Source organism: Anopheles gambiae, chromosome X (genome assembly GCF_943734735.2).
Source record: "Anopheles gambiae chromosome X, idAnoGambNW_F1_1, whole genome shotgun sequence".
Classification (NCBI taxonomy): Eukaryota; Metazoa; Arthropoda; class Insecta; order Diptera; family Culicidae; genus Anopheles; species Anopheles gambiae.
The window spans coordinates 17,280,694-17,295,864 of record NC_064600.1 but is presented as its reverse complement, the minus strand read 5'-3'; the positions used below and the strand labels follow the sequence as shown (position 1 = coordinate 17,295,864).

Genomic DNA, 15,171 nt, shown 5'->3' with positions numbered 1-15,171 from the left:
TGGCGTACGAGACGAGCACATACCACATACACAGAGGCCACAGTATGCTGGCAGGCCGTTGACGCCGGGACAAAAAAAACCATCCCTGCCAGGTGCAGCACACAAAAGCACTAGCCTTTCTTTCTGTTTGTTACACATCTATACAGCGTTACATGTTGCTCGGCGCCAGGTAGTACACGCAGCAGTACAAACACAAGGTGCAGTTATTAGAGTGTGGGTGATTCAGGACACTTGGGCTGCGCCGAGGACTCTGCTGGGGAGCCTCTTTGCCGAGCACCAATTAGCGGAGTGTGTTTAAAACGTCAACCCGCTTTGAGGTGAATGAGCAACGGGTCAAAAAGATGGTGTGAAATAGAAAGGAAACAATAGTCAGAATGAATCATTAGAGAAAAACAAATTAAATAAAAAAACAATAACAAAAAAGGGTAAAACAAAACCACAAACACGCAAAGAAAGAAAGGAAAAAACAAACGAAAAAACGACAGAAAAAATGGCATCGAAAACTCACTGAGTGGGGGTGGGGGAAGAGGGTGTAATATTGCACTGGTATATGTGAAAGAGGGCGAGCGAGCGAGAGAGATACGTAAGGTGCACGGTACATTCGTTCGAGGTGGAAGTAGTGGTGTTGTTTCAATGTTGCGGTTGCGTGTTTTGCTGTTGTTGTTCAACGGTTGCTGCATCATCCTGCTGGAACTGCACGCACACATCTCGATGGCAAAGGTTGACTTAGCGAGACGACAGGACGATGGTCTTTGGAAGTTTTCCCAAACGAGCTTGGGGCTAGTTCGCGAGGTACTTAGTGGTGGCAGCAGGTCGCTATCTATCTGTATATCTATCTCTATATATCTCTCTATAAGGGATACGACACACGGGCGGTATCACGACTAGTGAATTCAACAAATGCTCTAGCGTTCAGTGAGACGTAGTTGACGTGGACCTTCGCAAAAGGACCCAACGCGGAGCGTCCTACACGAGCGAGAGCTCCAAATGCTACCCAGAGATTCGGTCGTGTCTGTTGCAATGTACGGCTGTCACGTTCGGGGTTGTCCCGTTGCGTTAGGAACCGCATCGTTCCTGTTCGATCCGATCCGATCCGATCCGATCCGAGTATCCTCTTAGAGAAGTATCCACTATATCACTACGCACAGCACGATGACGACGACGTTTGACAGCGTCTAAAGGGGTATGTCGTTGGCGTGCAACATGGTCGCATAGGCCAAACACGAGGCCACAGCCCTGGCATCTACACTTGGGTTTGCTTTTTCGTTCTAAAACTATTTGTTGACCGTGCGGCCTTCACATCGCCACACCAAAGGTCTCCTTACTAATACTCGCAGCGCGCGTGTGTGTGTGTTCTTCGTATGCGGAAGTGTTTGTGGAATGCTTAATCAGTGCCAGTGCCCGCAACAATAACAACATTAACACACACACACGCACCCACACAAACACATTCGGTTTGTTCGCGTCCAATCTTCAACGCACTTGAGTCTCGTCAAGGCTTAAACGGCGAACGATTGGTTCATCAGCTCCTCGAACGCGTCCTCCACGTTGTTCTCGTCGAGCAGGGCCAAGCTGCCGAGCGGTATGTGGGGCATGGTGCGGCTTCTCAGCAGTCCACCGCCAATCGGCTGATAGTGGACGGGCTCGTCCCGATAGCTCGGGCGCTGCGGTGGCGCCACGTGTACCACGTACCCGGGCCGCTGAACTGTCGGCTGGCCGCCGGTGTAGTAGCCCGCGCTGTGGCCCGCCGCGTACGAAACAGGCCGCACTGCGCTGGGCGGCGCCACCATGGCCGACTTGTCGCGCATCACCAGGTTGTGGTTGGAGGCGGCGCGGGTCATCGCGTAGCCCGCCGGAGGGCCGGCGAGCGGCTGCCCGCTGAAGTACGCCTCCACGGTACGCTGCTTCTCGGCGCTGATCGGGCGGGACTGCTGGTGCACCGGGACGGCCAGCGAGTGGCTCGATTTGGTGCGTGCCAACAGCTGGTCACCACCGGCCGCGTTGACCCGCTGCACGTTGTTGTAGATCGCGTACGGCGAGACCGGCTGTACCGGCGTGGGATGCGTGATTTCGAGCTGCGGCGGTTGGCGCGCCGGCTGCTGCCGCGCCCGGGGTGGCGTTGGGCTTTTGTCCTTGATCTTTTTCAGCGACGACTGCAAGCTTTGGGCGATGAGCGAACCGCGGCCGGTCGGATCGTAGCCACCGTTCAGGTGGGTGGGTCGCTGGGCGGCCGTGTACGTCGCCTGCTGGCCCTGGGGCGCCTGCATCACCTTCGAGACGACGCGCATCTCCTGCGAATCGGTCGACTCCAGGTCGTCAAACTCCTCGTCCTCGTCCTCTTCCGCGTTGGCGGACGAGTGGGGCGATGAGTGCTGATCCGTTGCCGCGACGGAGAGGTAGCTGATTTGCTGCTGCTGCTGTTGCGCCGGCGGCTGGCTAGAGGGCGCTGCTGTCGGGCTAAACACGGAGTTGGTGCTGGTCAGCACGAGCGGCGCATTCTCCGGATTGGTCAGCGAGTCGCTACGGTTCAGCGTGAAGGTCGAGACGGACGCCGGCTGCGTGTAGTCGGTGTAGGTGAATGTGCCATGCTGGCCCACTCCGGACACGTCCGGCAGGGAGGCCCGCTTCTCGTACGGCGCCTGGAAGTGCTGGTACGGGGCGGGCTTTTCCGCGTACTTGAGCGAGCCGTGGTAGGCGAGCGGTTGCTGCGCCGGCAGCGCCGGCTTGTTGTGCCCGAACGAGTTCGCGGTGAACTTGGTCGCGGCAATGCTGGCGACGCGGCTCCCGGCCGGCCCGGCCAGCTCGCTGGACCGCTTGCCGACCCAGGGTGCGGGCGGGGCTGGCTCGCCCGTGCTCGCCGCACCGTCCGGGCGCGGCTTGTAGTTGAGCACGTGATGTGTGGGCGTGCGCTCGAGCTTCGGCAGCGGCACGTACGGCGTCTCCTGGTAGCCCTGGGCGGCGAGCGACCGCACCAGCCCGAGCTGCACGTGCATCGGTTCCGGCTTCACCTCGGGCGTCTCCTTGAACCCGGTCGCCACGATTTGCTTCACCAGCCCGGTGGCGGTGGCGGAGATGCGCGCCGGTATCGGCTTCACAATGTCCGGCTCGGCCAGGATCGGCTTGAACTCGAGGTTCGCCGGCGGCAGCTTGCGCGGGATCGGCTTGAACGCGGAGGCGGGCGCGTGCGAGAACTGATTGACCGTGGTGCCGGCACTGGCAGCGACCGCCTTCGGCAGCACCAGCTTCCCTTCCACGATGGTGTTGCTGCTGGGCGATGGACCCGCACTGGCCGCCTGCCCAGCCACCGTTGGCCCTGCGTACTTGCCACCCAGCTGCGTGGGCACACTTGCCACCCTTCCCGTGCCGGGCTTCACGCCCGTCGTTTGGTTCGGCGTGACGGATTTGGCCTGCCGCCCACTGGCCCTCGGCGTCTCGTCGAACGAGCTGCTTTCCGCCTGCTTCCAGAAGCTCATCGCGGACGTTTTCGGCGCGGCACCGTACTTCGGCGGCAGCTCGCCCCGATCGCGCCGCTCCGCCTGCTCAAAGTTGCTCTTCAGGTGGTCGAACTTGTGCGTCCAGTTGTTCGAGCCGTGGGTTTCGCGCAGCGGCTTGCTCCAGACCTGGCGCGACTGCTGGTTTTGCTTCTGCAGAAACGCCATAAACTTGAGATCGTTCTCGGTGCGCGGCTTAAAGTCGGGCACGTCGACGGGCGGCACTGTCGCCGGTCCCAGCTTGCCCGCCGCCCGCTGGTGAGCTTGCTGCGACCGCGCCGGTTCCCGCGCCGGGTCAGCCCGGCCATCCTCGCCGTCGTCGAGCTGGGCCGAGGGTAGCACCTTCGGCAGATCGATCGTGTTCGCCCGCTTCATGCGCAGCTTCTTGCTGGCGTACTTGTTCAGCGGGCGCCCGCTCGCATCGTCCTTGGGCGCGTCGGGCGTGCGGCACCCGTGCTGGAGGGGATGGCGGCGCGCCACCGCCGGACTGCCGGCGGCCGGTTTCGTCTCGCGGCTCACTATTTTCTGCACCGTGTTGACCACGATCGAGCCCGGCCCGCTCGTCGGCTCGGCCGGCGTGATTTTGTTGCGCAGCACCATCTGTTCCGCCGTCTTGCCCGCTTCGTCCTGCGGTTTGCGGGCGGCCCCCCGGCGCGCCACATCCTCGTCCGAGCTGGAGCCGTCGTTGAAGGAGTACTTCTTTACCAGCGCCCGCTGGGCGACGGTTTGCGTGGGTTTTTTGAACGGCAGCTCCACCTGCTGCTGATGCTGCTGCTGCTGCTGCTGCTGCTTTGGAAGCCTTTCGGCCGGCTTGTGCTTGTGCAGATCGATCGGTTTGCTGCTCGGCGCATCGGGCCGATCGCTCGCCGTCCCGTGTCCGCCCGCGGGCGGCAGATCCTGATCAACGCTTACCGACTGGCGGAGCAGCAGCTTCTCTTTGGCCGGCTTGGTGCGCCCCTGTGGCAGCACCAGCTTGTCGAGCGCCGTCTGCCCGTTCTGCATCTCCTTCGGCACGAACTGGCTGGGCCGCTTCATGGCGAAGGCGGTCGCTGGCGTGGCGGTGGCCTGAACCGGTGCCGCAGCAGCTGCCCCATCCCCTGCCGGGGGCACGTCTGGTTCCGGCCGGCCCAGCACCGTACCGAGCGACTGCTGCTTCTGCAGGCTGTACGCCTTGTCCGGTGACGTCACGCACTGGTCCGCTTGGTGGCGGCTGTCCATCCTCACCATCTCCTCGATGAATCTTCTCGCGTCGGCAAGCTCCTCACGACTAACGCCCACCGTGTGCCGGCTGTTGCGGTTCGTCCGCCGCTTCGTAGTGAACCTTGAACTGGCGGCACGGGCCCGGGCGGCTTGGCCCGCGTCCAACCCGGCAGTGCCGGCGTCGTGCGCGGTGCCATCGGGCGGTGCCGCTCGCGCTGCCTCCCACCGACCGTCGAGCGCACCGGCGAGCCGCAGGTCGGCAATCTTGTCCGGCTGCTGCAGATCCTGCTGCAGGCGGGCGATCAGGGCCAGCAGGGCGCGCCGCTGTTCCGCATCGATCTGCAGCACCTTCGGCGCCGGGCCGGCGGTGTCGGCCTGCAGGCTCTGCTGCAGCCGCTGCAATGCCGCTGCCACCTCGCCCAGTATGGTGGGCAGCCCGCTGTCCACCCCGTTGGTGGTGGCCGCCGGGGCCGAATGCGCGGTACCGATGTCGTGCAGCCCGGCCGCTGCCAGCAGCCGCAAGTCTTCGCCCGACTCCGTGCCCGAATCCTCGACCGGTGGCACCTTCACACTAGCACTACCGTAACCATTGCTACTACTACTACTACTGCTACCACCAGCACCCTCGCTACCTCCACTAACACCGCTACCACTAGCGCCTACTACTGCGGCAGTACCCTTGTAGCCGAAGGCGGCCGCATTGTTCAGCAGCAGCCCCTGCAGCAAGGGCAGCAGCAGTGACTCACCCTGTGAAAGACCGTTGGCAGCGGCTGCCGTCGCTGCGGTTTGGCGGTCGGCCGCGCCACCACTGCCAGCGCTAGCGGCCCCCATCGTCCCCGACGGCTGTTGCTGCTGCAGATGGCGCTCGCGCTGCAGATCGGCTGTCACGATGGCGACGATATCGGCGCACGCTGCATTGATGCGGAACGGATGCGGATGCGGTGGGAGGTTAAGGGGTGAGGATTGGGGGAGCGCGAGAGTGGAGCGGATGAGGAGGGGGGGGGGAAAGGGTAGGTGTTCGATCGTGAGTGGCAAATTCGAACGGTTGCACATGTTCGCGCACAAGGTTCAGTTTGCGACATTTGGTGGGAGGGAAGAGGAGAGAGAGAGAGCGAGAAATAGAGAAAAAGTAGAAGGACGGGATTATACAGTTTGATTTAAAACCGGCGGTATGTCACATTGCTCAAAAACGAGGGACGAGAGAGTTGATTTATCGGTCAGGGATGCAAAGAAAAACTCTCCGACCGGCGGGTGGATTGGTTCCGGAGTTGGTTGTTTCCATTAGAAAATAAAAACACAGACATGTGGACGCAACACGGAGCACCGATCACACAGGGAGGACAACGGTTTGAAGGAAGCGGATAAAGAGGGTAGAGGGTTGTGGGAGAGAAGAGAGCAATCAATCCGATTAGAACCGTTGAGAAAAATATTCGAGAGGACGTAATCCTAAAGACGTGTCAGCGTGACGATAGGCTGACACTCAGTGTGTTGTTTAATGTTAATTGTTTATGCGATTTTGTAGTGTTGATAGACATGTTCACCAAGCTATATCCTCAAATGGCTTCTCAGTGGTTCGTCAATTGCCAATCATTTCGATAAAAAGGATTTAATGCCTAAAAGGCATATGGCAACGTTTGCCTGGCGTGGCGTGTGTGATTTGGTGTCGATGAAGACTCGGTAAATGAAATCACCTCAACGTTGTGTCCTAGAGCATAATTAATGAATAAATCAATAAATGAATTCATCCATGCAATTATTGGAACAACTTGCACGAAGATGAGCAAAACAACTAAAAAAGGAAGTAGCAATTGTAACACTACGCAACAAGTTTCGGTCAGCTCGGATGAAAATAATAATAATAAGAATCAGTATCATTACAACAGGATGAAGTGCCGAAGACTTTGAAAAACAAACAGGGGAATAGTACGATGTTGCACTATTCTTACTTATACAATAAGATATGTAGGCGCAGCAACCCTGTGAAGAAAAATGATATTACAACTAAACCATTCGCGCAACAAAAACAAACTAAGAAAAAAGAAACAACGAAAAGAGCAAGTACAGGAAAACGACAAGTAGGAAACGACAGTAACAGTAAAAGAAGGTAGAAGGTAAACGATCAAACGCGAGCACGGCCTCAAATTGCAATCCAAAAAAACAACATCACATCAAAACAGTAAGTAAAATATCAATCCAACTATCTGGCAAGCCTTGCTCGAACCGATCCGTCAGAAGGGAAGTCTTTGCTTTGGTTTGTTGTCTGTTGTTGTTTTGTTTATAACGTTTTTTTTTCTAGAGAGCGAACCATATACTGTTCTGTATGGTTTTGTATGGTTTTTAATGGCTTTAATTTGTTGGCGCGTATGCTGTTGCTTTTTAAAAAATAAATAAATAGAACAATAGAAGAAAGAGAAAAAAACACACGTTTGGTGTTACGTTTTCGATCAGCTTTCGCTAACATTAAGGAAACATAACTGGCGATAGTGACTTGGTGGTAAAACAAAAACGAACGCAAAGAAAGCGAAGGATGTTTGGCATGACGCATGACGGGCCGCCCGCTCCACACTAGTGCCGAGCGTGTTACCGTCCGGAGCGTTACGCGAAAGCGTAACGCTGCTCTAAATGTTTCCGCCACCGCCGACGCCGCCTCCATTTAAGGCGAACGTTTGCTTCGCATCAAAGTAACCGTACAGCGTATACGCGTTTGAAGTGTTTTCGAGTGTGCTTGCCTGCACAGGCTACTCTTGTGAACAGGGAATTCGTGAAAGATGTGTAAACACAGTCGGTTGTGTTGCATGGGTGGTTTGGGGAAAAGGGTGTCTACGTATGTATGCTACCTTCTTTTTCAGCCATGACTTGACGGATACGGGCACGGATTTTGCGTCGATCGTCGTAGTTCGTGGTTGATTCCAGCTGAAAAGTAAGAAAAGAAACAGATTAGTGGCTGGGAACTGGAACTACTGGAACAACTGCGCACAGTGGGCACAGTTCGCTGCTGCGTGGAAGATACAAGAATGCAGATGAGAAGGTGAAGCTATCTTACCAACTGCTTCAGCACAGCTTCGTCCCAGTTATCCTCGAGAGTGTCAACGGTGGCTTGTTTTGAGCCGGCAGCACTGGGAGTGACGCCCGACGATTTGACCGTTTTTGTGGTGGTCGAGGTCGAAGATACCTTGGACACCTGCAAGTGGAGCGGAGTAAGGTGCGAGCATCAGTACACAGCCGCAGATGGAACTTCGCTACTCGATTCTACTACTAAGCAACAGGGAACACGGAACACGGCACTGGCACGCAACACGCTAGCTTGACGACCGACTGCGAAGTGACGGCATCTTATCAGAAAAGAGAGGCTCGGACATTTTCTCTATCTGCTGCGCGCTCTTCCTATCTGTGTATGTTTTTAAAAAGCAAATCGTTTATCGGTTAAATACGATACGTCAGCGAAAGCTTCACATACTTTCCGACCCGTAATCAGACGATCGCTCTGCTCCATCCTACCACGCGCCTATCCCCCTAGCCGCACGCACCGGATACACCTATGCTGCCTAGGGTGCATTTACATTGACGCGGGATATTTTTAGCCCTTCCTTCCCGCGTGGAGTGGCTTTGGTTGTACTTGAAGAGGAGGGAAGAACGTGCAGGCCTAGGGGAGCATGAATAGAAGATCTTCTTGCTATCCGCCCCTACTACCTACACAAATCGCTTGCGGCACAAGCACGCGTGTGTTTCGAGCGGATGGGTCGAGCGTAGGGTGAGTTCGCCTGCGTATACGCCTCTAGTATGAACGTTTGTTCGTTGCGGCTATTCTTAGCACGGCGTACTGATCGCCGAAAATTGCAACGGACTCACGTTACGTTAGTCTCACCATTGTGACGATACGATTCAGCGATCGCATGCAGAATCCCGGGACGTACTGCGGATGCAAAGCAATGTCCCAGGGTGTTGTTTTGCGGCGTATGCTGATAAGATGTGCTATGACACGTTCTCTGACGCTTCGTCCCCGGATTTTCCTAACATTCCAATCGAATCGTGCTGATCGGTTTTGTACTCCAGTTTCACTGGTATGCAATTTATTTTATCAATGCAGCGTACAATAACAAACATGTGTACATGACCAGTACGACAGCAAGACAGAACGTACCAAGATGTGCAATTTGAGTGGGTTGAGATGTACCATTCAGAACCGGCAGGGCGTAGGAAACTTTTGGATAGCGTCCAAATGTCCTTAGATGGTCCGATTTCATGAGCGGACTTTGTCTCAAACCTCAAACCTGTCATTGGCGCGCACGGTGTGTGTCTCTCGCTCGCTCGCCCCCGTCTTTCGCACTGACAATGTTTTGCGGGGCATAAATCAGGGTCAGATGCGGCTGCGTAGGCGGTAAGAAGCAATGTAAATCTCATCGTAAATCACACATCTGTACTCGACTGCTGTAGTCGGATCGTAAACCGACTCGAATGTAATCAATGTTTCTTTCTTTTGCTGTCACAGTATTCCTTTATTCGGAATCTGCTGGTCGAGACACCTGAAACTTCATAGTTTCTCGTCCATGGCGTCTCTTATAGATAGATGGAAAATATGTTACACCATTGTTGATTAAAGTTTCATATTAAGCACACTCGGGAGAGTCAACTCGGTGATCTATTGGATAGATGCGCTGGCTGCTACAAGGCCAGTAAGGTTTCGATTCCTCCAGGTAAAAAGCTCAATTTTTCGTGTTATTATGTATACGTCTGCATGATGGTGCACAAGGTCGGGTACCGTCAATGAGATGAAGAAATATAGGCACACACATATATCTCGGCCGATTAAATAATGTTTATTCTAGATCCCCCACATGTTGCTACAGTGAGGTGTTGTTACACGATCTCACCAGAAAATAAAACCTCACTGATAAACCTAATGCGGCAGATACAGGCAGAATCGTGCTTGTATTAGAAATTCAAACGGATCACCAATGAGGGGACCTATTTTTTCACTCCGCAAAACCGATGTTGCAACACGACAGAAAGTGTGTTGTTGTGTGTGAATTTCAATATTTTTGGGTGCCCCCCTTGCACGGTGCCATCGAGCCATCCGCCAGCACGAAAGACACCCTAACAGCGGCCCATCGCGGTGATGAGTCAAACCGAATCCGTCAGTAGGTGGTTAAATGTTTGGTAGGTAAAAATAGGTACCAGGATCGACGAATTTTCATAACCGCGGTATGTGCTCGGGCGACGTGCGCTATTCGGGCGACCGGAACGCATCGCATCGGTATTCGGTACCTTTGCGAGAAGGAATGCAGGCGTGCGGGTAAAACCGCTCATATTTTTCAAGAACCGGCAGCGTACTTCGCGTATGCAGGTCCGGTACGAAACTTTGCCTTGTGGGAGCTGAAAGGCAATGTGTGTGGCCAATGCACACACCCACACATATGCGCACAACTTGTAACATAACTGTTCCAGCAAAACATGGGCCGGGTGTAGTGGAATCCAAATGTAACAGAAATTTAGTAACGTAACGCAACGTAACGGGGTCAACCTTGCGCTACTCGAAACGCTAGATTTGTGTCCGTTTTTTTCTGTTACGGAGAATACCACCCACCCTAAAAAGTGATGCTTTTTTTCGTCTGGTTCCCCTGCTTCTCGGTACGATTCACCTAATTTTGACCAATATCGAACTCGTTCATTGATCGGGCCAGCCGTGCACGAAACAGCAACCGATACGGGATGGAAAGCGACGATCCGGCCTGTTGAGAAGCGCGCCGGTGAAAATATTTTTGATCAGCAGACGAGAGAGCATAACCTCTACCAAGGTTAGTAAATCACTCGCGGCGGTAACGCGCCGTTTTACGACTATAAAAATGGCCGGGAATGGCAGCGTGCAATGCAGCATGGCTCAGCTGATCCAGTTGTCGCTACCGACAATTGGTCTGACAAGTCAACAGTACCACGGAAGATAGTACAGCCTCGAGAGCACTAAGTAAACAGTGTCTTCGCGTCTCAAGTGAAAATCATTGTCTCTGACCAATTGCCTGTGGAGCATTTTCACAAATATTAAGGTAGTTTTATTTTTGGTAACGCACTGCATCGCAGGGTGCATTCGGGCGCACGCAGCCGCTGTTCCCCGCCATCGAACCAAAGATGGTACGGGGGAGTCGAGCAAGTGTGTCATTACAAGAAATTAATAGACCCACCCAAACCACCATCACTGGCTTGTGCGCACGGCTCGGCCATAGCGGCGGGCGGGAAAATTATGTAAATTTCGTTCTCCTGCTTCCCCTTTCTGGTGTATTTATTTACGCAATGTTTTGGGCGTTCCTTCGCACGCACCGGCCGTCGCTAGACGCACTCGAAACAATCGATACAGTATGATGGTCGCTCGGGCTGTTCAGCTGAACGACAGGCATAAAGTACAAGAACACTCCAACTTGAGCGGCGAGAACTCCGGCGTGAGCTCAAAATACCTCACCAATCTCGCGCGGGGTGCCTTTTCGCAAGTGCTGCTCATCGACGGGACGGGGCAAACTCGACCAAATACACACCGGTTGGTCCCACCGTTCGCTCTATCGAACACAGTGACACCGAGGCGACCAGACGAGAAGCGGCGAGGAAGGGCAACAGTCAACCCGCCAAAGTACACACACACACACATATAGGTTCGGGATTTTTTGTGGTGTTTTTACGAAACAGAAAATAAACTAGTGACCGTGTTGTGTCACTGTGTTACGCGTGAGAGTTGCCCAGAATACCGGCGGCTTGCGCAAAGCTTGCGTACGTGTACGAGGGAAGTAGTTCAGCTTTGGGCGAAAATTCGTACAGAGCGTGGACAGGGCTGGGGACAACATTCGGCCGTCTTTGTGTCTCCAGCCCGGACTTGGAGTCGGACACAAGTCACACACACACACACACACACACACACTGACCTGGCTGACCTAGGATGATTACAGCACAGCGACAGCACGGTTGGCCCGGCAGAGGAGTAAGATGGCGACACTTGACACTGTTTGTAGGAGCCAGCAACACGACCTGGGTGATGATTTGTCGAAGCGATCGACCCGCCGTAATCGATGTCCGATCGTGTACACTTTTGCCACAGATTCGATGCTCTCTCTCTCTTACACACACGCACAGCAAGGGTTTTGGTGACAACAGGCGCAGTATAGGTTGATTGTAGCCCGTTGTCTCACTTCCGGTTCACGGCGGTCTAGTCCTACCACCGAATGTTGCAGGGCGGTCCGACAGCGCACATGGAACGTTCAAACGAGCGATCACAATTTCCGCCTATTTCTGGATGCGTTGATTGGAGCGTGCGGGCCGCAACTGCTGCCGTTGTGTGCGTACGTGCAGGAGAACTAGCACACGGTACCTGTGCGAAGCGCGTCAGAGGAGACACCACGAACTGAGCGGAAGGTATGCGCTATGTAACATCACTCGCTCAGCACCTCATGTTCATGATTTCAAGTACATATGCACCTCGGTTTTGCACTCATTCAGGACAACTGTACTGTGCGGTGCAAAGTAAAGCAACACCAGCAGTAGTAGCCGCAGCAGTACACTTTTCACACACAGCCCTTCACACGCTCACTTTCCTGATTTCCTACGACGCCCGGTGTTCGGCTGGTGGCCCTGGTACGTATGGTTTCTGGTCGGGACACCCACGGAACCGACGGTGCCTGTACACGATCTGCGATCAATGACGGGACGATGCTGAACTCCGACTGTTTCGGCGCAACGGCTGCTGGCTGTGTCGGGTACCGGCTCAGGCTGCCTATTACTGCTTCGCCGCGCGTCCGGCTGGTCTTGCTAGCAAGGTGCGCACGCGCGTAGTGGTGGTCATCACCCATTCGGCGCGCGCGGTTGCGTCGATTCACTTTCGTCGTTTCGTTCTGAGGGCAAGCGATTTTTACTTCCGTTCAGCGAGACCCACACGTCCATCCAACCGGAGCGGAATTGTACTGCAGTGCTCTAGGGCGGGTGCATCTACTGCCCGATAAACATGCAAAACTGCCATTATTTGCCTCGGAGCATAAGCGAACGAGTTATGTGCCATGCAGTCGTTAGCAAACACGACTGCGCATGTGCATGTCTAGGTATGGGTTTTTGATAATGTTTTGATGGCCGTCCGAACGTTCGGCTCTTTCGTCGTTCGTCAAGCATCAGTTTCTCTCGCACCTTAGCATCGATGGGGAGCGGAGGAGAGATGCAGCGCAGGTACAGCTATAAGGACGACCCACTCCCACACTGTCCGCGAATCGAACCTGCGAATCAATGGAACGTGTCGATCCAACCCAGTGCGCCAAGTTACTATTACAGCAGCACCAAACTAGCCATTACACCGACAACGCCGTGGCCGCGCTGGACAGCGCACACGATCGCTACGGGAGCTTGGTAGCGGGCGCGCAAACGCGAAAACCTCCGCGCTAAACAACCATATATGGCCAGGCAACTACATCGCACTGGTTCGGCGTACTAGCATGTGGACAGCCGATGAGGCGACAGCCAGAATGTTTCCGTCGATCGAGCGAAACTGTCCATCATGGCTGTACGCGGCCAAAATGTATGGTTGGGGGGTAATCTTCCAGGGCAAGGGTTGGTCGATGTTTATTTTGTACGCAGACAACCAAAAAAAAAAACAATAACGCTAGCACGTTGCAGAGTCCTACCACGTGCCGTGGTCTTCAATTTCCGCAACGGATGAACGATCTTGTGGAGTCACTTTCCATCTATTCTGGTCTGATCTTGAATGTAAAAAAGGATTCCTCTCTCCTTGACTTCTGTCGAGCGCTGCTACACCTGTTTCCGATTTGCGTACTTTCGAACATGACTTCCGGGTTAGTTTGAAGATCACGCTCTGGCCGAGTGTACCGGCAGTTCTCAGACCACCCTATCCTCTTTCTCGGCCTGAACACGTGTCCGCCCCACAAGCGCACAACAATGACATGCGTCCAGGGATGGTCAAAGTACAGCCGGTCCTGCGGAAAACCCCCCATCTTTGTTCTTGACCTGTCCATATAGCACACACGCCGCCATCCCTGCACATCCGAACCAGGGCAACGGACCACCACTCCACCCACGAGCGCAACAGGGACGCGCGAAAATAGAACGAAACCAACAGAAACGCGCAGTAGTACGCCGCGAACGTGCGAGCGTTTGACACGATCGGGCGAACATATCGGTGGTAAACAAACTGGTTCGTCCGGGTGTTTCTGCGAAATCGGTCGATTGCTGCTAGCAGCAAATGTACGCATTTGGCTTTTCACCAACGCGATCGTCTTCGTGTTCCAGCTAGGTCAACAGGGCCATGCTGTTTTGAGGGAATAGTTGCTGATGCCCAGAGCCGTAGATTAAACTGTACGGTGATCGATGGGTGACAGCTGTCGAAAGGGCGCGCACGAGAGTGTGGGCGAAAGGCGGGATCGGAACGATACAAGCGGCTCACAGATCGCATGAAATCTTGCGAAGGTTAGGAAATCTTGCTGGTAGGAAAATGGTTTCGTTGACCAACTCCAATCGAACCGATCTGCTACGGCTAGGAGTTTGCTACTTCTGCCATCATCATCAGGAACTGAGTTCTATAAATAGACCAGCAAACTGTTTCGATTCCCCGTGAACTCCCCAGCTCCCTTTATCTCGCTATCTCCCATCAAGGGGTAAACATCAGCGAGTAATTAAGCAGTACTTTGATCATTTGAAGTACACACACACACACACTCGCTCTATCCTCTGGGAATTAGCGGGATGCCTCAACCCATCCAGCAGACTCGAGCGAAACCGTTAGGGTCATGGTCATTGGGCAAATTTGTTTACCGCACGCGTGCGTTTAGAATCATCCTGGCTAGTGATGGGTAAAGTTGCCAAATATCCGGAATCGACTCCGATTGGACTCCGATAATATAGGAACCGACTCCTGAAGAAAGGTCCGCCAAGCATTATCCGGAGTCGTCCGAAGTCGTTCGAAGTCGACTTTCAAAACAAAAGAAACACTTTCAAAACAGACTCCGGATAATTCCGGACGACTCTGGAAAACTCCGGACGGTTATGCATAACTCCGGCCAACTCCGAACGACTCCGGACGACACCGGGTAACGCCAGCTCCGGACGACTCTGGACGACTCCAGACAACTCCGGATGACTCTGGATGACTCCGGACGACTTCGGACGATTCCGGACGACTCCGGACGACTCCGACTCCGGGGAGAACTAGTGTTTCCCATTTTGCTGAAGTCGAAATCGGACTAACAATAGTTGGAATTTAATCGGAGTCGCGAGTGCGCTCTATAGAGCACATCGCTAATTCTGACGGCCTACCAGACTTACCTTTTTGGTGCCACCACTGGCGGACGGGGCAGACGCTTCGCCCAGCATAGTGCCGGGCGAGGAAACCATCGACTCGACGCCGCTCATCAGCACTGAGGCGCCGAGAAACTTGTTCAGCAGTGCCCTTGCCTCCTGATCCTCGGCCGAATCACCCTGCTCCGTCACTGAGGGAGGGAAAATA

The 15,171-nt window shown here is 54.4% G+C and overlaps 1 protein-coding gene across 1 annotated transcript in view; it reads right to left on the bottom strand.

The window, feature by feature from the left end:
- Positions 1 to 15,171, bottom strand: part of LOC3289780 (uncharacterized) — a 45,099-nt gene that overhangs the window by 6,992 nt on the left and 22,936 nt on the right. Inside the window, exons 5-9 of the mRNA XM_061642955.1 lie at positions 14,991 to 15,154; positions 7,735 to 7,872; positions 7,529 to 7,604; positions 1,506 to 5,602; positions 509 to 872 (exon numbers count right to left, since the gene is read on the bottom strand). Of these exons, the coding sequence (XP_061498939.1) occupies positions 509 to 872; positions 1,506 to 5,602; positions 7,529 to 7,604; positions 7,735 to 7,872; positions 14,991 to 15,154 (4,839 nt within the window). The remainder of the gene's footprint in view (positions 1 to 508; positions 873 to 1,505; positions 5,603 to 7,528; positions 7,605 to 7,734; positions 7,873 to 14,990; positions 15,155 to 15,171) is intronic.